The sequence below is a fragment of the Cryptococcus neoformans genome, chromosome 1 (genome assembly GCF_000149245.1).
Source record: "Cryptococcus neoformans var. grubii H99 chromosome 1, complete sequence".
NCBI lineage: Eukaryota > Fungi > Basidiomycota > Tremellomycetes > Tremellales > Cryptococcaceae > Cryptococcus > Cryptococcus neoformans.
In genome coordinates, this window is record NC_026745.1 from 220,001 (window position 1) to 240,883 (window position 20,883).

General features: G+C 47.9%; 8 protein-coding genes and 1 non-coding gene; 5 read left to right on the top strand and 4 right to left on the bottom strand.

Annotated features, from left to right (window-relative positions):
• Positions 1-1,442, top strand: part of CNAG_00078 (vacuolar protein) — a 4,750-nt gene extending 3,308 nt beyond the window's left edge. The window contains exons 10-14 of the mRNA XM_012190784.1: positions 1-65; positions 116-440; positions 491-654; positions 705-1,175; positions 1,231-1,442. The exon at positions 1-65 is cut by the window's left edge and continues 135 nt beyond it. Of these exons, the coding sequence (XP_012046174.1) occupies positions 1-65; positions 116-440; positions 491-654; positions 705-1,175; positions 1,231-1,286 (1,081 nt within the window). The 3' untranslated portion in view covers positions 1,287-1,442.
• A 547-nt stretch (positions 1,443-1,989) lies between these two features.
• Positions 1,990-2,314, top strand: CNAG_12014. Its single transcript, XR_001045301.1, has one exon. It is a non-coding gene; the product is annotated as a hypothetical RNA (non-coding RNA).
• An 833-nt stretch (positions 2,315-3,147) lies between these two features.
• On the top strand, positions 3,148-4,648 carry CNAG_00079 (hypothetical protein). XM_012191121.1 has 2 exons: positions 3,148-3,762; positions 3,812-4,648. The coding sequence occupies exons 1-2, from the start codon at positions 3,667-3,669 to the stop codon at positions 4,472-4,474; spliced, it is 759 nt and encodes a 252-aa protein (XP_012046511.1). The 5' UTR covers positions 3,148-3,666; the 3' UTR covers positions 4,475-4,648.
• Positions 4,649-5,189: 541 nt separating this feature from the next.
• On the bottom strand, positions 5,190-7,173 carry CNAG_00080 (hypothetical protein; the record flags this gene model as incomplete). The annotated part of the gene is made up of 4 exons (XM_012190785.1): positions 5,190-6,177; positions 6,236-6,908; positions 6,968-7,056; positions 7,108-7,173. 4 exons carry the CDS (start codon positions 7,171-7,173, stop codon positions 5,551-5,553), a joined length of 1,455 nt encoding a protein of 484 aa, XP_012046175.1. The 3' UTR covers positions 5,190-5,550.
• Positions 7,174-7,599: 426 nt separating this feature from the next.
• On the bottom strand, positions 7,600-10,987 carry CNAG_00081 (pre-mRNA-processing factor 6). XM_012191122.1 has 9 exons: positions 10,872-10,987; positions 10,777-10,817; positions 10,480-10,722; positions 10,154-10,424; positions 10,019-10,105; positions 8,885-9,963; positions 8,196-8,833; positions 7,872-8,137; positions 7,600-7,809 (listed from the first exon to the last, which is right to left on the bottom strand). The coding sequence occupies exons 1-9, from the start codon at positions 10,929-10,931 to the stop codon at positions 7,666-7,668; spliced, it is 2,829 nt and encodes a 942-aa protein (XP_012046512.1). The 5' UTR covers positions 10,932-10,987; the 3' UTR covers positions 7,600-7,665.
• A 140-nt stretch (positions 10,988-11,127) lies between these two features.
• CNAG_00082 (cytosolic Fe-S cluster assembly factor CFD1) lies at positions 11,128-12,389 on the top strand. XM_012191123.1 has 3 exons: positions 11,128-11,250; positions 11,305-11,652; positions 11,703-12,389. The coding sequence occupies exons 1-3, from the start codon at positions 11,172-11,174 to the stop codon at positions 12,269-12,271; spliced, it is 996 nt and encodes a 331-aa protein (XP_012046513.1). The 5' UTR covers positions 11,128-11,171; the 3' UTR covers positions 12,272-12,389.
• On the bottom strand, positions 12,292-15,608 carry CNAG_00083 (hypothetical protein). XM_012191124.1 has 3 exons: positions 15,117-15,608; positions 12,612-15,064; positions 12,292-12,560 (listed from the first exon to the last, which is right to left on the bottom strand). The coding sequence occupies exons 1-3, from the start codon at positions 15,526-15,528 to the stop codon at positions 12,495-12,497; spliced, it is 2,931 nt and encodes a 976-aa protein (XP_012046514.1). The 5' UTR covers positions 15,529-15,608; the 3' UTR covers positions 12,292-12,494.
• A 118-nt stretch (positions 15,609-15,726) lies between these two features.
• Positions 15,727-20,205, top strand: CNAG_00084 (glutamine-tRNA ligase). XM_012191125.1 has 11 exons: positions 15,727-15,901; positions 15,972-16,116; positions 16,167-16,763; positions 16,873-16,947; positions 17,000-17,132; positions 17,181-17,600; positions 17,834-18,015; positions 18,067-18,306; positions 18,356-18,413; positions 18,465-19,754; positions 19,810-20,205. Exons 3-10 carry the CDS (start codon positions 16,469-16,471, stop codon positions 19,636-19,638), a joined length of 2,577 nt encoding a protein of 858 aa, XP_012046515.1. The 5' UTR covers positions 15,727-15,901; positions 15,972-16,116; positions 16,167-16,468; the 3' UTR covers positions 19,639-19,754; positions 19,810-20,205.
• Positions 19,749-20,880, bottom strand: CNAG_00085 (histone chaperone ASF1). XM_012191126.1 has 6 exons: positions 20,799-20,880; positions 20,740-20,745; positions 20,590-20,689; positions 20,401-20,475; positions 20,070-20,337; positions 19,749-20,021 (listed from the first exon to the last, which is right to left on the bottom strand). The coding sequence occupies exons 1-6, from the start codon at positions 20,799-20,801 to the stop codon at positions 19,847-19,849; spliced, it is 627 nt and encodes a 208-aa protein (XP_012046516.1). The 5' UTR covers positions 20,802-20,880; the 3' UTR covers positions 19,749-19,846.
• Positions 20,881-20,883: the final 3 nt, after the last annotated feature.

The window sequence follows — 20,883 nt, forward strand, 5'->3', positions numbered from 1 at the left end:
GTGGCAGAGAAGTTTCATCCAGCAGGTCGGTTCTCAAACATATGTGATGAAGCTCCAGGGTTTCCGTAAATTATTTTGCTAGATCGTGTCACATACGGAGCTGATCAGTTTGTAGTGTTCTTTGGCACTATCACCACTGTCGAGGGCGAGATTCGAAAACTCCTCGACCTCGCTAAGTGGCAGCACAATCCGATTCGTTTTCTCATCATTGATTTTACTCTCGTCCACGGTCTGGACTTTTCTTCGGCTGAAGCATTCGTCAGGGTACAACGCCTTCTTGCTGCCAAGGATGTTCACTTGATTCTGTGTGGCGCAAAACCCGAGGGACTCGTTGGGACTGCATTGCAAGGCGTTGGCTTATGGGCAGATCGAGAAGGCACGAGGGTTGAAGTGTTTGAATCACTGAATGATGCACTGGAATGGACGGAGAACGTGTATCTGTAAGCTAAAGGGAATAACAAAAAGGCATAAGTTGACAATCTTCTTATAGTACTGCTTTTTTGGAAAACCAACAATTAATGGACTGTGAAATCACCACAGAAGTCATGGACTTCCCGAAAATTGCCAAACCGCCTTTCTCATTGTCAGAGTCTTTCCAAAACAGTCCGCGGAGGAGCCATTTGATTAAAGCAGCAGGAGATACCTTATTCCAAAGTAGGTAATTTTGCTCTTTTCGACAAGACGATGTTGACCATTATAACAAGCTTCTTACGCTTCCAAAGATGATGACGAGCCTTCGACTCCACCACCCGAAGAACCTTTGGCCCAGCCAATTCCAGTCCTTTTACAAACTTTTGGTGCCTACTCAGCCTCTTCGGTTTCCTCCATTTCCACTTCGTTCTGCAAATCACTCGCTCCTTATTTCACCAAGTCTTTCATCATGTCAGGTGACACCCTTTGGATGCAAGGCGATCCTGCCGACGGGATGTACATCATTGAAGTTGGATGCTTGCGCGCCACCTACGCCTATAATGATACAACAAACTTAGTACAAGAGACAATGGTGGCAGGTACAATGGCTGGTGATTTGAGCGCGTTGAGTGAGACCACGCGAAACTGTAGCGTTGTGGCCGAAAGAGAATCAGTTTTGTGGAAGTTGAGCAAGGAGGGACTGGATAAGATGGTTAAAGAACAGCCCGAGGTTGCTCAGGCTTTTATCAAGATGGTCCTCAAAGGTGAGCTCGGCCCCAGTTACAAGGGAAAAGACTTAGAAAGCTGATAATGTTTCAGCGGTGGTGGAAGAGCAGGACGTCTTGTCATCTCATCTTATTGCTGTCCTATCATAGATAGCTGGTCATTCTCTTATTTCTTGTCAAATGAAACAGTCTGGATTGTGGCCGAAGACTAGTAAATCGGCATGTTATGAAGTTGTAGTAATACTTCAAAAACTTCTAAACGTAGAGATGATCAAAATGGCATGAAACATCAGTGATATACTGGATCTGTCGTGGTGATCATCTGTTACCTGCATAAACAAATAACGTACTGAATGATGAAGAGTAACCATGACATGGTGGTGCTTCGCCTGTTATTCATACACTCCACTATTGTCGGAAGTACAAAGATAGGTTGAATCAATGTTGATTAAATGATGTGGAGCGAGGTACTGCGTTAAAAACCCTCACATTATTTGAGACTAGTGTGGGGTGCTATATGGCTTCGTTCTCATTTTTCTAAGGTTTACTCATTGTTTGACCTTAAGCTCACTGATATTTAGTACAAATCATATTAGTTAATGTTTTTAGCTGCTTCCCCCACATTTCCGTCATCTGCCAGCAATGGACTTGCCTTCTTGCTGGTCTCAACCGTAATCCGTCGCAAATCCGTTCATCGCCGGTGGATCGTTGCCATTAATTTGTGCCATAAAAGGATGATGTCGTCGGGTGTTGCGGGCCGGTCGATTAAAAAGTTCGAAATCGGCGATTGCATCATTCAACGCGGTGGAAAGTTGTTTGTCGGTCTTTTATTATCATCAATCGTTTTCTTCACCTCGCCCACTCTTTACCGTTCCGTTACCACAACGTAATGTCCGATGCCTTACAGATATAGGGTGAGAATAGCCAGCGGCTATCAATGCAGAGTGTAAGGTAAAATACAGCTTTATTGAATGTGACAAATCCATCATGTACGAGGCGGCACCACTGCACCATAAGGATCACCTTCTCTCGGTGCTGGAAGTAGGATGGAAAGATCCCAACGCTTGTTGGGATGTACGGGGTACGGGACAATAGAGAGCAGGCGGGAAGAAAGGAGGGGAGCGAATGGTGAAAAGAAGGAGGGATACTGATTAAAATGAAGACGGTTTTGATACAAGAAGACATACCCGCCAGTAACAAAAAATGCATGCAGTGCCCAAGAATAGCGAGAAAGAGCCCCATCCGTCAACAAGTGCCAAGTCGACTGCGACGGCGCTCCATGCTGCTCTGACGGAGGTAATGAGCATAGAAGAATGGCAAAAGAAACGAAGCACGATGATGCCCATCATATTCCAAACCTCTAGACCATCCCTCTTCCCTAATATTTACCGAACGTGTGGTCAACGCACACAGAACTCCCCAATGGAGCCCGGTGACTGGAAGAGAATAAAGGAGGGGCACAGAGGGGCTCAATGTTCGGTCACGGCATGACACGGCAAGTTCGGATTTTTGGCTTGTTCGAAGAAAAATTGGACGTCAGGAACAATGTACAAATGGGATTCATTCTCCGACTGATTTTTTTTCAAGCCTCCAACAATTTGTTGTGATCACGGAACATAGCAGAGAATGCTTGTTGCCCAAGACAGTAATGTGGAATGCGCAGTCTCAACAAGTTTGCGTTCAGCCCTGGCGGACAAAAAGGAAATGTCGGACAGAAAACGCTGTTCAACGACCGGCCCAAACAAGTTTGTGATGCGGAAGTTGGAAGTTGGGTGTCCTTTTGGGGTTCGAAATGATTCGGGGAGTTTGTGCACCATGAAGTCACCGGGACAAACCGGAGTGAGCAGCGCAGATCCTTCCTTTCCAGGGTAGTCAGGAGGATATTGGTGCCTGAATTTGCCCCCCACAAACATTGGCTCCGGCCTGTTTTTGGGCCGTAGCCGGTTCGGGCGAGCGGAACGGAGGAGGTCTTTTGGTGGGACCGGTGGTGAGTGGTGGGTTTGGGTTTGGCTTTCATAGATATTAGTTCCCTTGTATTTCAACTTATCAGCAACACCACTCTCCGCGCTTTCCCCATATCGTGTCTCCACTTTGTACTCTCCATTTCCGACGTCACAAATAATCGGACCCTTCGCCTACATCGCTCAACGCAGTTCGCATCGTAGCGAAGATCGCTTTCACTCCCTGACTTGCCCTCTTCTCGTCTCATCTCACCTGGCTATAAAACCACCCGGTATCCGGTGTGCGCACTTGTGCAATCATCATCGATCGTTTCCAGCACTGCGGTAAACTCTATGCTAGGGTCTGGCCAAGTACATCACTAAACCATTTTATCTGGTACCGGTACATCGTTCCCACTTTTATAACGTTACAATCTACCTTCGAGCGTTGGGCTCCATAAAAGCTTTCACACAAGTTGTTTGGCGTATCAAAAGCCGCTCTCATTTGAATACGAGAGCTCCACTACTGTTTTCTTCTCAACGACTTCCATCTCATCGCTTGCATCTCAGGCTGCCATTGCATTTCAACAATGGCGACGGTTACAGCGACAATGGACGATCTCATCGCCAGCCTCTCCGGGAACATGCACGTTTCTCAGGAAGGATACGACCTCAAAGCTCTTCATGTAAGTCTCTTATCATTTTCAATAAGTCTTTACCTCATGTCACTCTCAGGAGTTCCTTGCTCAAAACTTGCCACTTCCGTTTCCTTCGCCCACTGCTTACGCCTACCCTGTTGTTCCACGACCACCTCCATTAAGCCGCAAACCCTCTTCCCTTCCTTCTTACACGCACCCATCCCCCACTCCCACTTCTCTCCCGCTGCCTTACAACCAAACACCTCACCCTCCTGTTTCATATGAAAGACCTCAATCAAGTCAAACCCCAGCCCAGCGACCAGCGCCATTAAGGCGTGCCAGCTCGTTCGGCACCGTCCCGCACAGCTACGCTCCTGCTGCTAATAGCCATCAAGCACCAGAGCCGAGCTATGCGGCGTTCGAGAGCGATGCTTTTGCGCCTTTTTGGCAAGGAGCTGTGGAGGAGACGGAAAGGGAAGATCCTTGGGCGAGGATCAGGAACGCACCCACTGGTGACTTTGGATTTGCAGCCGCTCAGGAACAACCGCAGATCACGGATGGGACTGGCACACATCAGTACCAATGGGGACTTCAGCTTGGGGGTTGTGGACAGTCTCAGCAGACGGTGATGGCCGCCCAGAGTAACGGGGACGTAGGAATGGATATGGATGAGGATGAAGATATGGAGGACAATGAGTTGGTTGAGAGCATGGTGGAATACGGCGATGAGAACGACACTTGGCGGCGAGGCAAGTGGTGATAACGTCTTCCTTCGGGATTTCGAAACATAGAAACAAAAAGTTGTATATTAGCTTTGTTGTGATTGATGTCTGCATACATATATATAGTACGATCATTGCATGTTGATGGGAACGTTATCAACATTCTGTCGCCATAATCTCAATGCCATGATCGTAACAACTTCACTGCTCGGTCTCCAGTAGCTTCACTCCATTTTCAGTTTCCGTCACACTTTTTCACACATATTGGCCATGCCGTATAACTTTACATATACTCAGCTGATCCAATAGATAATGTTCGTCGCACGGCTTGAGTTTAGCGATAGAAGAGGAGAATTTACCAACATAAACAGACAGATAGCGAAAGAGAAAAGGAAGGAATGGCTTCGGAGAAGGGCAAGAAGCAGTGCAGGCAGTGGGTTACGAAAGATGAAAACAGCTAATCAAATGTAGCTTTGAATATCAAAACTGGACAAAACACTATCAGGATGTCATTGTGAGAGATTTTTATTTTGCAGCAGGCTGGGATTTTCATCGCCCAACGGAGAAGATGCGCGATGAATGAAATTCTGTCAGTTATCTGCTATCTTCATGCTACGCAGCACTACTGCTACCAACCCACCGACTTAGCAGGCTACACCAGCTGCCACTAAACAAAGTTGCAAAAATGAACGAAGGCGGTAATTGTAGCGACGTCAACGTCCTCGTAGAAGCCGGAAAACACCTTGTGCTACATACTTTAGTTTCGTGTCCTCGGTCGTTTGTCTACAGTTGTACTTGGAGCGCTATGCTTGGACGTCGTTGTGGCTGAGCTAGAGAGTTTGAAGAGCCTAAACTGCTTTCGATGATCCATTTTTCTACCCGATGGACTACTTCTATGATGTTTTTTTGGGCTTTACATACCAGTTGACGAATCTTCCTCACACTTTCCTTGCGCCTTCTCCTCCCATCCCTCTCTTCCGTACTCCTCCCTGCACGGTTCTCCTACTTTTCCTCCCTCCGTCTTCTCTCTTTTCCTCTCCTCGGTGCCCCAAACTATTTTCCTGTCTTTCTCTCTTCTTTCTCTTACTCCTCTCACTCTCATAACCCTCTAACCTTAAAAGCAATTGCGAATCATCCCTTTGATGGACAACCCCTTTCTAGCTCCGCTTATTTCTTTCCAACGATGGTAAGCCTTTGACGAAAGACGAGACACTACTTCATCGTCCGTGAGGTTACTTGACCCCAATGATTTGTTGGTAGCCATGAATCGCTGCAAGGGATCGATGTTCTCGAAATACTTATTAATGGTCACAGGTTGCGATTTCTCGCCATACCGGGATCTCATGAAGTCCTTGCCTTTCCCTGCTTGAATATGCTTGACAGCACTGATAAGACTCTCATAGCCGCTGACGGGCAGTTCAGACATATTTGGGAAACGTTTCTTTTGATCAAGTGTGGTGATAATTTCCTGGAGCCAGCTCTTCCATTCTGGATCATTCATAGCTAGGAAGTTTGAAGGCTTTTTTCTCGTGATTTTACTCTCGTTGAAATTAGTTATTGGTTCAATGTGGTGTTGACTGAAGTCCTGGTAAAGTGGCAAAGGCATTAGTGACAAGGTCTCATCGGCAGTGAGTGATCTTCCAGTTGCCAGGCTAATAAGCAGCACGTCGTTGCGCCAAAGATCCATAAGATGGTGATCGGTCCGCTGGAAACGAACAGAATCGTCGTCCTTGTTGTATCCCTGAATACAGATTGTCAGCTGCAGTGTGCATACGTTTCTCCACAAGGTGGAAACTTACACATGATTGAAGATGTACATGCTTTAAGGGCATAGCGTTGGGGTCGAAACACTCGTCTTCAATCTCTCGAGCATTCCAATATACCTTGGCAGATTCTTGTAAGCGGCTTCTGAGTCGAGACCCCTCATTAGCAGTGAATGAAGCTAAGTCAAAGTCTGAATTTTTCAGGGACATTGAAACAGCGGTTCCAGGAACCCTTGAATGCTCCGTGCATACTTGCCTCCATGCCCACAAACGGAATACTCGGCTTGTAAAGTCCCTAGGCCAACTGGGTTTTGTCTGTCTTCGCATCGAGTAAGGCTGCTTCGACAGATCTAAAGTGAACGTGGAGACCTGACTGGTTTCCAATTGACGCTTTCTTGCCTCCTCCAAACTCTCGAGCGCCTTAGAATAGTCTCGAATAATTCTAGACGCCTGTTCACCTGTGTCCGCCATGGCAGCGGAAACGAGTCCTCTGACCGCTTCGTAATCTTCATCCGACATAAGAACTGATTGGCCATCCAAAGAGTGAAGAACTCGGTTTGCCAGAAAAGCCTCTCTGTTTTTGAACTCCCATGCGCGACTCATTGGATCAGTCACCGGCTCAATATGTCCGTCCGTACAAACTAGGTAATCCGGGCAAGAGGACATACAACTGATCCGCACAAGAGCTGTTCCAGGCTCAAAGGCTGACCTGGGAAGCCAGAAGAGCATTAATCAACGTGAATGGGAACCAGAGGTTGGGTAACTTACTTGACGCTTTTATCTACCTGTGATAATGTTTGCGATCCGAAGCTCTGGTCACCACTTTGCGACATTACAGCCTGGCCCGCGGCTTCGTTCTGCGTTTACTATCAGCCAGCGTCCGATCCTGGAAAGGCCCAATTACTTGCACTGTCCTTATAAGCTTGAATCAGAGCTGACAAACCCCCTCTGCTTGCTGAGGGTGTTGAAGACATAATTTCTGATACTGAAGAATAGGGAAGGCTGCTACAAGACGACAGTTTTGGTGTGACTTCTAAGATCGGAGATTGAGAACAATATTTTCTTGTCCAAACTGTGGTTGTCTTTTATACCATTTATGGCTAAATAAGAACAGAAGCAGGAGTATCGGCTAAGGAGGATCTGAAAGGTGAAAATCATCTCAGTCTTGTGTAACAGCGACGTTTAGGCAGAGATGCTCGAGCTGAGTTGCAATAACTTGTCAACTACTTCTGAGGCCGCTGCGAAGCCTAATCGGTTAGCAATAGCTAGCATTAGTGAGTGATGCCGGAGGGCAAGAATCTGTTCTTCCTTTCATTAATTAGCAAGCGAGACTCCCAAACAGGTTATGGTCTCATTGCAGGCGTCCTACCTCTTTGCCACCAACAAGGGGACTGGAAATAGAAAAAAGCTGTTCAGCACATATTGTCATCATGACATACCAAAAGAACTGGCACTATACTAAAACGTTATTCCAGTTTGTCCGCGACCAACTCTAGTATCTCTTTTGTAGACTTGCCAACATTGGCCAAATCCTTTGATACCGACTGCCACACCGGACCATGGTGTGGTGACGCCACGATGCACTTCTCAATGACCGCTTCTTGACGTTCCTATATCATTCATGTATCAGTCCAGATATCCTTTTAGAAATTGAAAACAAGAATCAACTCACTTTCTCTCCATGCTGCCTTTCAAACTTCAGCCAATAACCCCAAGCATCTCCCCAGTCTTCATCGGCGGTAATAGCATTGGCCATCCATTGTCTCGTCTTTTCAATCTTCCTTTCACTCCAGAAGTTCCTCGCGACCGCCAAAATGACGGCTGGATGCTCGCCGGCCTTTTTGATGGCGTCGACGGAACGACCTTTTCGCTGTTGAGGAGCCTCCATGAAGATGGCCATGGACCAAAGAAGTGGAGAGGCGGGGCATTCTTGCATTGCTATAGAATGAAGCTGTTAGTAAATCGCAGGACAGGTCAGGAATAAAGTGATACTTACCTCGAGCAAGGACAGATTTTGCTTGTTGAGGGCTGCCCGTTCGCTCCTCAATCTTGATACTTTCCGCCCATAATTCATCATTCTTGGGATTATGCAACCTCGCCTTTTCGAGCAGTGCCCTTGCCTTGATCGTCACACCTGCCTTCTCCTCCAGCCGGGCCGATAAGATCCATAATGGGATACTCTTCGGACATGATCGGCATCCTTGAGCATATGCATTTCGCGCAAGCGCAACCTCATTACGGGACTCGTAGATCTGCCCTCGGATCATGTGCAACTTGTCGAAGGAAGCGAACCTCTTGATAGCAACCTCCAAAGTTGAAAGAGCCTCGTCCAACTTGCCCAACTGCCTCAACAGTACCGCTGACTTCATCCAGACCCTCTCTGTGTCTGCCTGCGCCTTGGCCTTCTCAAGGATCTGGATAGCAGCCTCCATCTCCCCGGTTTCGGCTGCTAGCTTGGCCGCAGCAAGGAAGATAGATTCGGAATCTTCATTTTGCTTGAAAGCTTCGGCAAGGATGGCTTGAGCACCGGGGATATCGCCGCCGACCCACTTCTCTTTCGCGGCCATAAGCCAGAGGACCTCCGCATGGGGACAATGTTGGGATCCCTGGGCGAGAATTTCTTGGACAGCGTCGCTACAACCTTTTGTCAGTCATGTAACCATGCAATTACACAAAATAACTCACGGTGTGCCGTGAACCTTTTCGAACTCCGCAGCTTTCCTCCAGACTGATGGAGTAGTAGGAAAAGCCTCGAGAGTGGCAGCGTAACAAGCCCTCGCGACCTCGTAGAATCCACCCTTTGTTGCTCTCTCCGCATCTTCAATCCAAACAGATCGCCTGTCTTCTTCTTCGACGTCCTGAGCGATAGTTGCCTTCACAATAGCTTGTGCTGTAAGAGGTGAACCGTCCTGTTCGCATTTCTCGGCCTCTTGCAACCACTGTTCTCGCGAAAGAATGACCTGGTTCTTGCGCAATGAATTGACAGCACCAGCCATGAGTTTGTTGACCTGCTGAGCAAGCTTCTTCCTTTGCTCTGCCTCGTACTCTGCTTCATCCTCCATCTTGACCTCTGGCTTGACAGCCACAGCGGAAGGTGACTGTTCAGCAAGCCTACCGGCAGCGATCCAAATTTCGTGAGAGGTAGGGATACGCTTGCGCGCAGAATTGAGTACCTGCTTGGCGTTCTCAGGTGTTTCAAGACGGGCCAAAGTGAGCCAGAGCTCCACAGAGTTGGGGATGACTTCGACAGCACGGGTAAGGAGAACGCGGGCGTCTTCAGGATCGTCTTCGAGGTTGACAGTCTCTTTCCACAACCCCACTGAGTTAGGAACGAATTCAAGGGCTTTTCGGAGAACGCGCTTCTTGGCATTTATGTCTGTTTCTAGAGAAGCAGCCTTGAGCCAAATTTTGACAGATTGAGGAACGTGCTGTATAGCTCGACCCAAGATAACTTTCGCGTTCTCCGGTGTGTTGAGTTCCGCGGCATGGAACCAAACATCCTCGTTTTTCGGACACTTCTCACATCCTTCAGCGATAATCTTCCTGGCAGCGACCATCTTCTTAGCGTGTACTTCCAAGGAAGCGGCGGCGATCCACCCTGGGGCGTGTTTGGGATTAGACTGAATGAGGTTTTGCAAGAGCTGGCGAGCTTGCTTAATATCACCGATTTGAGCGTCCGTTTGAACAATCTGACTGTTAAGAGCGGTCATATAGCCCTTAGGGTCGATGCTGGTAGAAGAGCCGTTTGAGGCATCTCTTGTAGCCTAATCAAAGCTGTCAGTGACTAATACGATAACCCGCGACTATATCCAAGCTCACTTGGTCAAGCTGCAGGGATAATACTCGGTCTCTGGCATTACCGATAGATACAAGATCTGTTTCGGTACCATCGATACCGATACCAGCCTGTGGAAATGATCAGTTCCGATTACGATTTACTACTAGGTTACCCACCTCTGCAGGATCCAACTCTCCTACCATGGCATTTCTCTTCACAGCATCCGCAATGACGGTGTCGCTGACATTGTAGCTTCTTCCATTCTGATTTTCCTCCAATCTCAAGTTGGCCTTCCTCCTTTTTCCAGTCAAGTTTCCTGCTTCAGGGATGGCATCCCAGTCTGCATCGTTGAGACTCGAGAGGGATCGTTTCAAGTCTGCAAATTGTGTTTGAAGCTTGGGATTGCGAGCGCGTTCTTCAGCCGCCGCTTTCGCTTCTGCCGCATCTCTGCATATCTAATTAGTATTGAGCATGAGGCAAGATATCCACAGAAATGACCCACCGTCTGGCCTTTCTTCTCGCATCCATTCTGGCATCAACACTGTCCCACACCTTGTCGGCTTCTTCGTCATCCGCTTCGTAGACTGTACCAGCAAACAAATTCCTTTCGTCATCCGGATCTTGGAAAGCATCTGGATCAGGGATTTCTTCTTCACCACGGCGAGCTTGAGCTTCTGCAACAACTTCTGCACTGGGACCAGCTCGGGCGGGACCAATATCGGACCGAGTTGTGAAACCAGAAGCACTATACGTCTGTCAGTTTAAAGTTACACAGGGATTGCGCGCAGAGACCACTTACCCTCGACCGAGACCAGCAACATAGCTCGCCGGAGCGGCCATCTATGGGTAATGTTAGCTTCCGATCCCGCTTCAACAAATTGAGGAGATACGTACGCTGAGGAAGTTGTATCGCACTTCCTTTGGGATGTGCTTCACTGTGCCTACGTTTGACATACTCGCGATGTTTTAGGTGTTAGGAAATAAGAAGAGAATCCAGTTGCAAGTAGCCGTCAAGATCACGCATCATGTCGAATAAGTCATAGAGGAAAAGAAGCACTAGGTGGCAAATTATTACGTAATATTTCTTTTGTAGTGACACTCCAGTTGAAGACGCCGGTCTGACTACCGTATAAGTAGTAGCACCTTTAATTTGTTTACATTTCGGGCCAACATCTATTCCTGAAAGAAACAGATATGGCAGAAACAATAGAGACACCGGTGTCTCGCAGACTGTCATCTGTGAAAAATATTATCATAGTCCTCTCGGGAAAGGGTAAGTCCAGCTCTTACACCACCTGCCCCTGCTGACAAACCAATGTTCATGTAGGCGGAGTAGGCAAGTCTTCGTCCTCGGTTCAGCTTGCTTTATCCCTTTTAGCACAGTCCCCCACAAACCGTGTTGGCCTCATAGACCTCGATATCACTGGTCCCTCGCTTCCGCGCATGGTCGGTCTCGATACCCCCACAGCGACTGTGCACCAATCATCAGCCGGCTGGGTGCCTGTATACGTGGACCAAGGAAGACGGTTGGGTGTGATGAGCATTGGCTTCTTGTTAAAGGATAGGGGTGATAGTGTGGTTTGGAGAGGACCTAAAAAGGACGGAATGATCAGGCAGTTCTTGTCAGAAGTCAGATGGGGCGACTTGGATTACCTCGTCATCGATACTCCTCCAGGTGAGCCACCAGTGTCTTACTCCAAAGTCACGACCTGACAAACGGTATAGGAACCTCCGATGAACACATTTCCCTTCTAACGCATCTTCATCCTCTTTTCACTCCGACTGTGTCTAACGCCACAACACCAACAAGTATCCTCATTTCCACTCCTCAAACAACAGCCTTGAACGATACTCTCAAGTCTCTCTCTTTCACTCGCAAGCTATCTTTACCGGTCATGGGCCTCATAGAAAACATGGCAGGATATGTGTGCCCTTGCTGCGGAGAAATTAGTGACACATTCGGAAAGGGCGGTGGAGAAGCTATGGCTCATAGGGAAGGAGTAGGATTCTTGGGGAGGGTGCCGATTGATACAGTGCTCGTCTCGTTGCTGGATGCGGTCAGTAAGGGAGAAGTATTAGGGGAGGGTGCGGTGGAACACACGTCCAATGAGAGCGCAGAAGATCAGACAAATGGTAGCACAGAACATTTCCCATTACTCGACAAATATCTTGAAACGACATCTTCAAAAGTCTGGAAAGATATTACCCAGAAGCTCGTGGATAAAATTGAGCAGCGCAAGTCAGATATCCGTGCCAGACTCGAGTCTTCATCAGAGACACTAGCTAGGGCGTAGTCCTGTTGCCTTCTATAGATAAATGTTGTATTGATAGCCAAATGCACGTTGGTACCTGGTCTGCCAGAACTCGTAGTCAAACGATTGTTCACCTAGAATGATGCACTTCAAACAATCAAAAAAAAAAGTTCATGCCCTGGACTATTAAGCCTTATAAAATTTACCACAAAAGGGAGATAGTACTAGCATACTGTTTTTCCTATGACTTCTTTGATAAGCTTCATCATATGATTATTCCCTTAGCCTCCAACTCCGCTCTTTGGTGTGCGATAGCGTGGGTGTGAATTTCCTATTGATCTATCAGCAATCCAGTATGTAATCGAGAAAAGCTCAAACTCACCTCTACGGTATCACAGACAACCTGACAATTCTCGTCTCCTACTCTCCACTTACATACATACCCTTCACCGCCCTCCTTTATCGCCGGCCGGTTCGCCTGAGCTTCTTGTAGAACCTGTACACCAAACACGTTGCCGTCCGCACTTGTATCGGGGAATGGAAGTCGCGCAGCCGTGGGTCCCTCATTTGGCGTATGAAACCGTATCGGGGACACTCCCTTCCTCCTGTTACCATTCTCATCCTCACTCTCATCCACATCAAATGCGCCCATCTTCACAGCTCTGAGAGTTTCTAGCTTATCCACAAGAGTCTCCACCCTTTCTTCCAATCTCTCAATCTTATCAGACTGCTCAGATGCTGTACGAACAATGTTGTCGTACTCTGCCTTGTACTTCTTGTAGAACTGGGCCTTGTGTCGGATATCGTCATCTGTTCGGCGGGATTGGTCGAGGAGAACTTTGATCTGAGCGCGAAGTTTGCAAATCTCATCATCCCGTTGAGCAGCGACGGTTGCATTGAAGATTTCACGCTGTTTAAGACCAACTTTGAGCTGTCCGGTCAGACGTTTGACTTGATCGCGCAGCAAATTGGCTTGCTGTACTTCCTCAACTGCTCTGTTACTCGCCTCATCATACTGCTTACGCATGAAGGCGTTGTCCTCAACCAAGTTCTTGTGAGATCTTTCAGCAGAGGCAATGCGTTCTCGGAGATATTCCATTTCGGCATCGGAGGATGTAAGCGATTGTCTAGCTTCCTCAAGTTGCGAAGAAAGAGACTTGAGTTCGGATCTGGCATCGGCGAGAGCAGCAGTGTCGGGATGGTTGGCAAGATATTCCTCCAGCTTTTTCTTCTCGAAAAGAGCTTCGTTAATGACACTGTTGAAGTCTTTCACTTCTTCTCGAACCTTGGCGAGTTCGGCCGTATCAGGATGGTTCATCAATTGATGTCTCAACTCTTCCTTCTCCATGATCACATTGCCTAGTTTGGCTCGCAAATCTTCCATCTCTTTTCGCAACTTGACAAGCTCTGCGTTGTCGGAATCCTTCACCTTTTTCTCCAGTTTGGCATTTTGGGCGTTTGAAATCTGCAACTCTTTTTTAACGGTATCCAGATCGTCATTGAGCGAGCTGAGAAGCAATTTGAAGGATTCTTTTTCCAGCTTCAAATCCTTCCTTTCCTTTAACTGTTCGTCCAACTCTTTCTTCACCTTGGCTAATTCCTTGGAATCAGGATTTTCCTTAAGCTTTTCTTCCAGATCACCTTTTTCCACCTGAATAGCCATAAGGTTTTCTTTCAAGTCGCTGATTTGTTTACACAGCTTCAATATCTTTGTCGTTTCGTCGTTGCCGCTATGAGCCAACAAATCTTCGGCACTTGTTCTAGCATCCTGAGCATTCTTCAACTCTGCTTTTAATCGCTCAATATCTTTCTTGGCTTTCCTGAGCTCCGCAGAATCGACAAAATCCTTGGGGCGCTCCTCTGCCTTTTTTCTTGCTTTCTCCGAATAAGTAAGCTCTCCCTCTAGCCAGGTAATCTTTTTCTTCGCATTTTTCAAATCGATTACAGCAGGATGTTGACCATAAGGTGATGGCCCACGAGCTACGGGGGCTGGACGTTTAGAGGACAGGAATTCGTTGAGGTTGAAATCAGGAGGGGAGAGGATGTTATCAGCTTCGACGACTTCTTCATCGTCATCGATCTTCTCATTTGCTCTTCCCTTGCCCTTGCTTGGAGGTTTCGCGACCTCTTGCACTTCCTCATCGTCGCTGTGCCCTGCGCGATGAATTCCAGAACGCCCTTCTTCAGCCAACTTCCTAACTTCTTCCTGTCCACGAGCCAGTAATTCATGTCTCATAAATGGTGGGCTTGAGAATCGTTCAATAGCTTCAACTTGTGAGGTCACTGCAGACGTTATTGTATGAGAGGGCTCAACAGTATCGTTGGATTCAAGGCTGCTGTTCGGTAAAAACAATGGAGATTTGTCACCGTTACGTGCCCTAGAATTAGGAGAATTTAAATGCGACGGAGTGATTGTGGGTTGCAGAGAAGGGCGGGATGGAGTCTCTCGAAATTTCGGTCCCGAGAAGGTGATGACACTTTTCTTCGGCCTTTGATCGGATGTAGGGGGAGATGTCGCCTTCGCCGACAAGGACTTCAAGGATGACGGACGAGCAAGTTGAACTTCCGGAGAGTTAGGTTCAATCTGCGATTCTCGAGACCGGAAGCGCGTCATGCCTCCACGCCTGGTGGCATGGGTTAACACATCGCTGTCTTCCGAAACATCTTCATGGTCGCCGAGAGATGGACGATTACGACTGGGACCGGCAACAGGTGCTGGAGACTCGGAAGGCGTCCCCGCTGAGACTGATGTAAGAGAAGCTCTACTTTTGCGACCAGTCCTGGCGGTTGATGCAGGAGAATCGACGCTTGCTCTGGATCGCGCAGCAGCCTTGCCTACCGAGAAATCATTAACAATAGTTCGGGCGAGAAGAATCAATACACCCACCGACTGACGTCTTATTCTTCTTCACCGGCGTAACTCCAGGTTCTCTTTTCACCGCTATTTCACTCTTTCTCTTCCTCTTCTTGGTCTTTGATGTCCTCTCCTGCTTCTCTAACTTCTTCAACTTTTCGCCTTCCTTCCCGACAATCGTTGGATGTCGCCTCTTTTTTTCTTTCCACTCCATAATGAGTGCGTCCGTACATCCACTCTTCTTTTCCCATGATGGTTTCCATGGACGACCGTACTTGTCCGTGCCGGACCATTTAATGAGGTATTCCCCATCTACAGGTGCGCCTCTCTCGTCCATAATCTCTACAGCTTCATACAGGTTGTCCGCATCGTTAGCTTCGGGGATGAATTGCGTAGATGGGATTTCGGGTGAAGGCTCCTCTGATCCTCGATAACCGTCGGTCATATTATATGGTCTGGTCAATTACGGATGAAGATGCAAGATGTTAATTCGACACTCATCAAATGGCTGTGGCAGGTGTTGTCGAAAGAAGGATGGCACGAGTTATGAATGCCTATTCCCCAATTTGATTCCGCCTTCCGCAAGTTGACAGGACATCCGCGGCGAACCATCACGTTGTTCTTCGTTAGTTCTTTATGGAACAACTATGATGATGATCATTACGGCTGCTGTACAAGTATTTTTCGTCATCAACACGATGGGCATGTTCCTTGGAATCCTGTCATGCGTCCTTCGCATCTCCATAATCCTATTGCATTCTGGGCGTAATCTCCGTGGTGTCCCTCACCGAAGAGATGTTCAGCTTACACGCAACTGTGTATGTCACTCTTGACTTCGTATTCTTCAGAGGAGTTGCCGGCTTGTGAGCTCAATTAATGATATGCAAGATTTACACGACGAAATAATTCGGGGACATCAAGATGCTGTCCAGAATGGTAGTTGCGACTCGGAAGATTATTAACTAATGAACAGTAAACCTACCGCGAGATTTTGTACTATTGATAGTAAGGCCGAGCTGCGGTTAGCATAACCGTATGTGTGACCAGCATAAGTGGCTTATTTTTCCTGAGTTCCCGATTCAGAACTTTCTGCATTTCATCAAAGACAGACTACAACTTAAGTAGCACTCTCATTCCTTTTTTTGCGTGGCTGACTTTCGGGCACTTCGGGGAGCAACTACAGCCAACGGGAAGAAAAATGTTGGCTTTTGAAACGCGCGCCTGATTCTCTCGGACTTGTTGTTATTTGAGTGTGTATTTAGGCATAACACAATTAACCACTTACGTAATTATGTTTTTGATACGCAATCGCCAAAAGATGGTAATTTCAAGAGATTTGCTGACATACTTCGTTCAACACTTCACTTCACCACTTTATACCCAAAATGCCTCCCAAATTTGACCCCAACTCTCCAGAAAATGCTCCTCTCATTCAGCTCTTCCAGAATCTCGGCCTCGCCAGTAACTCAGCCACAGAGCTTGTTCGTCAGCCTAAGTCTGGAAAGGCTTTCAAGTCCCTGATAGACGAATACGGTCTTGCAGACAACAAGTATGATGAGAAGCAGGCAGGAGCTCTTGTCAAGCTTAGCTCTGTGAGCGCCAAGCTGGACAAAGAGCAGAAGGATTTCCTCGTGCAGAAGATTGTGAAGGGGGATGTGAAGACGCCGGACCAGGTTACAGGTGGGTGGCCAATGACCGACTGTTGCGAACGGGTCCTTTGCGTCCTTCGGGAGCGCACAAAGCTGGAGGTAAGAGACAATGGCTGACATCAGCATGGATTGGGATATAGCGGCCGTCAAGTTTTCAGAGAAAAATCCCAACTTGAAGGCGAACGAGGAGGCTTTCGACAAGGAATGTGGTGTTGGTAAGTGGAACAGTTTTGACCACATTATGTTTTCTAACACGATGTTATTTAGGCATCAACATCACTCTTTCTGACCTCCCTGAACTCCTCAAATCATATCTTACTTCTCTTCCTTCACCTCCTGAGGGCTGGAACAGTCTTGGTCCTATTCTTGGCGGCATCAAGAATGGTGCTTCTGACCTTCGGTAAGCACTCCATATAGGTATCATGTGCTTTGCTAACATTCACATCAGATGGGCCAACGCCACGGAAGTCAAGTCCACCCTCGAATCCATTTTCATCTCTCTTTTCGGTACCAAGGAAGCCGCCGCCGCCGCTGCTGCTGCCAAGCCCAAAGCTAAGGCCCCCAAGGCCGCTGAAAAACCCGCTAAACCAGTCCCCACCACCACCGCCGTCGCTACCCAGTCTTCTTCCGCTACCCCTGCTATCCCAACAAACATCTTTGAGGAGGGCTTCCTTTCCGAATTCCACAAGGTCGGTGAAAATCCCCAAAGTGATCCCAAGTTGAAGGAGGAGCATTTGGCGTGGACAAAGGGGCAGGTGTACACCCGATTCCCACCAGAGCCTAATGGATACCTACATATTGGACACGTCAAGGCTATCATGGTTGACTTCGGTTATGCCAAATACCACGGTGGTCGAACATATCTTAGGTTTGTTATTATTTCCTTCTGTTCCATGGTAATCACTTTTGCCAATCCGAGTCTGAAAATGGCGGTTTTGGGATCTGAGCTTGAGCAATGAGTGTTCTGCTAGCAACCGTTGCCTGCTCCATTTTCACTCAACAGAGGTGAGAGTAATGGTCATGGTGTGGGATAGCGTTAAATGGGGACAGGCAGAAATGACTATCATTGACCACTATAGAGCCCAAGCTGACAAAACACAGATACGACGATACCAATCCTGAAGCCGAAGAAGGTCGATACTTCCAGTCTATCCTCGAAACTGTCCGATGGCTTGGTTTCGAGCCTTGGAAGATCACTTACTCTAGTGATAACTTTGACAGGCTGTACGAGCTTGCGGTTGAATTGATTCGACGAGGAAAGGGATACGTCTGTACTTGTGACGGTCAGCCGTTTCCTTTCACTTTCTCAAAGTTGTGCTGACGTTTTCTGCTAGCTGAGAAGATCAAGGAAGACCGAGGTATGGGCAAGGGTAATCCCATCCCTTGTGTGCACCGAGACCGACCTGTGGAGGAGTCTCTTCATGAGTTTGAACGAATGAAGAACGGCGAGTACAAGGAAAAAGAGGCGTGCATGAGGATGAAGATGGACTTGAATAGCGGCAACCCTTATATGTGGGACACTGTTGCCTACCGAGTCAAGAAGGCGCCTCATCACAGGACTGGTGACAAATGGAGTATGTCGCCAAATGTCACTAAAATGAAGTGTTGCTGATAATCATTTAGAGATCTATCCCACTTACGACTTTACACATTGTCTCTGTGATAGCATTGAGAACATCACGTGAGTCATTCCTCTATCAAATTTGTACGCGCCTAATGATCATTCGCATAGCCACTCTCTCTGTACGATCGAATTCATTCCCGCTCGTGAATCCTACGAATGGCTCTGTGACGCCCTCGGCGTCTACAAGGCTCGCCAGTACGAATTCGCACGTCTCAACCTCCAGGGTACTTTCCTCTCCAAACGAAAGATCGCAAAGCTTGTCCAGAACGGCCACGTCAAGGACTGGGATGACCCTCGTCTATACACTATCATCGCCCTTCGTCGGCGCGGAATTCCCCCCGGTGCCCTGCTATCCTTTGTTTCCGAGCTTGGTGTGACCAATATCCCTTCCACCACTGAAATTCAAAAGTTCGAGTCTTGCGTCCGAGGTTATCTTGAAAGCTCCGCGCCCAGGTTGATGATGGTTCTTAACCCTATCAAGATCATCATCGACAATGTGCCCGACGATTACCGTGTCCAGGTCGAAGTGCCTCTCCATCCCAAGATCCCTGCTATGGGCACCGTCCAGACCATCTTCACCAAGGAAGTCTACGTCGACGCTGACGACTTCAGAGAGGTCGATTCTCCCGACTACTTCCGTCTGGCTCCCGGCAAGTCCGTCGGTTTGTTCAAGGCTCCCTACCCTGTTACTTGCACATCCTTCACAAAGGACCCCGTTACCGGTCGTGTTACCGAGGTACACTGTACTCTAGCCGGCGAAGGGTTCAAGAAGCCCAAGGCCTACATCCAGTGGGTCAATGCACCCGAGGCAGTCAAAATTGACGAAGTGCGATACTTCAAGAAGCTTTTCAAGTCTGACCCCCCTCCTGCGGACTATGAGGCAGATGTCGACCCCGACTCTCTTGAGGTTTATAGCAATGCTGTGATTGAGCCTGCATTCTATGAACTTGCCAAGAAGCAGATCTCCGATGCGAGGAAGGACAGTGAAGAACGTACGAAGAAGGCTGTCGAGCAGGCTGCTAAGCCTGATACGTCTTCTGCTCCTGTGGAAGGCAGTGCGGCGGCTCAGCACAAGGATGATGAACCCGTAGCTACTGCTGAGCAGTTGGTGGGTAATGAGAACATCAGATTCCAGGGTATGAGGCTGGCGTACTTTACTTTGGACAGGGAAAGCAAGTTGGGCTGCTTGGAGAAGGAAGATGTTAAGGGTAGGAGCGAGGGTGACAAGATTATACTAAACAGGATTGTCTCGCTCAAGGAGGATGCGGGCAAGAGCGCTTAGAGGTAGAGGTAGACTTTAAGTTTATGCTTTTCGGGGAGGTTTTGGGGTTTAGGGATATCGCGCATATACAGATGTACATAAGAGTAGATGGCCATTTTTTCGCGGATGATGCAATAGTGCGTATAATGCTGCATATGATAAACATGCTCATAAAAAAAGTAACTCATACAGGTCCATCGTATTCTTTTATCTTGTACATCTAATGTCCCTATGCCATAGGTTGATCAACATCCATTCCTCCGGCGGCGGTCGCTCTTTGGACAGGTGGAGGTAAAGGCGCGTTGAAGAGTTCGGGGTTACCGCCAGAAGGTGGCAGTTCAGCTGCAGGTTGTTGGCCGTCGAAAGTATTTAATTGAGGCGCAGAGTCCCAGTTGTTTTGGAATCTATTTGGTTATTAGCGACATCTGTATAAAGATGTGGGACAGACTTACCTAGTAACCTTGGGCTTCTCAATCAACACGTTCCTATGGAGCTTATCCCATTGCACTACGCTCGGAGGATTCTCCTTTAACTCTTCATCCTCATAGTACGTGTTGACATAGTATCCCACTCTGACAAATTCCTTTTCACGGTATGAAGCGGTGATAATTATGACAGTCACTCCGAGAATCTCATCCGGCTCGACAGAGGGAAGGAGATGATGGGCAGGAGCAGGAGCTGAAAAGTCGAAAGCGTTTATACCGGCGGGGATAGGACCAACTGGAATAAGAGAATGCATCAGCGTTCTGTTGGTTAAAAAGGGGATGGAGGCGTAGGACTGACCAGAGCAGTTATCAAGTTCTTGGTCAAATTCCTCAGAAGAAGCGCTTCCAACGTAGATCAACCTCCAATCCAAGTCTACGCGTCCCGACGTCAGCAGCTATTCGCAGTACGTTCCAGCCCTATCACCACTGGCGGAGGCGTACAAGGCCGCATTACAAAGCTCGCCCAGTTCGGTACAGATGGACTGACCTTCTGCCAAAGGTGCAATGGCCTCAAACTTGATCCTAAAATTGTATGGGTCGTCAAACTTGGCGGGGTTATTAAGGAGCTCGATGTTGCGAATGTTTACCTGGACGTTGGTCAGTCTCTGTGAAGCTCTGCGCCGTTGATCATGCTCACAATGGACTGCAAGGTGTATATCAGCTTATGTACAGGTTACTAGAAGGTTGGATCCTTACCATGATTATACTATTTTTTGGGTGTGATAGTTGGGAAGACAAAAGGGATAAAAGAAGTTGACGCGAAATGGCTGTGGCGACGCGA

Coding starts and splice junctions, on each gene's coding strand:
- CNAG_00079 (XM_012191121.1), top strand. CDS start 3,667: ATGGCGACGGTTACAGCGACAATGGACGATCTCATCGCCAGCCTCTCC. Junction 3,763..3,811: donor ACGACCTCAAAGCTCTTCAT/GTAAGTCTCTTA, acceptor TGTCACTCTCAG/GAGTTCCTTGCTCAAAACTT.
- CNAG_00081 (XM_012191122.1), bottom strand. CDS start 10,931: ATGTCAAACGTAGGCACAGTGAAGCACATCCCAAAGGAAGTGCGATAC. Junction 10,425..10,479: donor GCGAGAAGAAAGGCCAGACG/GTGGGTCATTTC, acceptor TTAGATATGCAG/AGATGCGGCAGAAGCGAAAG. Junction 10,106..10,153: donor GAGAGTTGGATCCTGCAGAG/GTGGGTAACCTA, acceptor TCATTTCCACAG/GCTGGTATCGGTATCGATGG.
- CNAG_00082 (XM_012191123.1), top strand. CDS start 11,172: ATGGCAGAAACAATAGAGACACCGGTGTCTCGCAGACTGTCATCTGTG. Junction 11,251..11,304: donor CATAGTCCTCTCGGGAAAGG/GTAAGTCCAGCT, acceptor ATGTTCATGTAG/GCGGAGTAGGCAAGTCTTCG. Junction 11,653..11,702: donor CGTCATCGATACTCCTCCAG/GTGAGCCACCAG, acceptor CAAACGGTATAG/GAACCTCCGATGAACACATT.
- CNAG_00083 (XM_012191124.1), bottom strand. CDS start 15,528: ATGACCGACGGTTATCGAGGATCAGAGGAGCCTTCACCCGAAATCCCA. Junction 15,065..15,116: donor GAAGAATAAGACGTCAGTCG/GTGGGTGTATTG, acceptor ATTTCTCGGTAG/GCAAGGCTGCTGCGCGATCC. Junction 12,561..12,611: donor TTGTCTGTGATACCGTAGAG/GTGAGTTTGAGC, acceptor ATAGATCAATAG/GAAATTCACACCCACGCTAT.
- CNAG_00084 (XM_012191125.1), top strand. CDS start 16,469: ATGCCTCCCAAATTTGACCCCAACTCTCCAGAAAATGCTCCTCTCATT. Junction 17,601..17,833: donor GGTGGTCGAACATATCTTAG/GTTTGTTATTAT, acceptor GACAAAACACAG/ATACGACGATACCAATCCTG. Junction 18,307..18,355: donor CAGGACTGGTGACAAATGGA/GTATGTCGCCAA, acceptor ATAATCATTTAG/AGATCTATCCCACTTACGAC.
- CNAG_00085 (XM_012191126.1), bottom strand. Junction 20,476..20,589: donor CATTGCACCTTTGGCAGAAG/GTCAGTCCATCT, acceptor CGGGACGCGTAG/ACTTGGATTGGAGGTTGATC. Junction 20,338..20,400: donor AGAACTTGATAACTGCTCTG/GTCAGTCCTACG, acceptor CTCTTATTCCAG/TTGGTCCTATCCCCGCCGGT.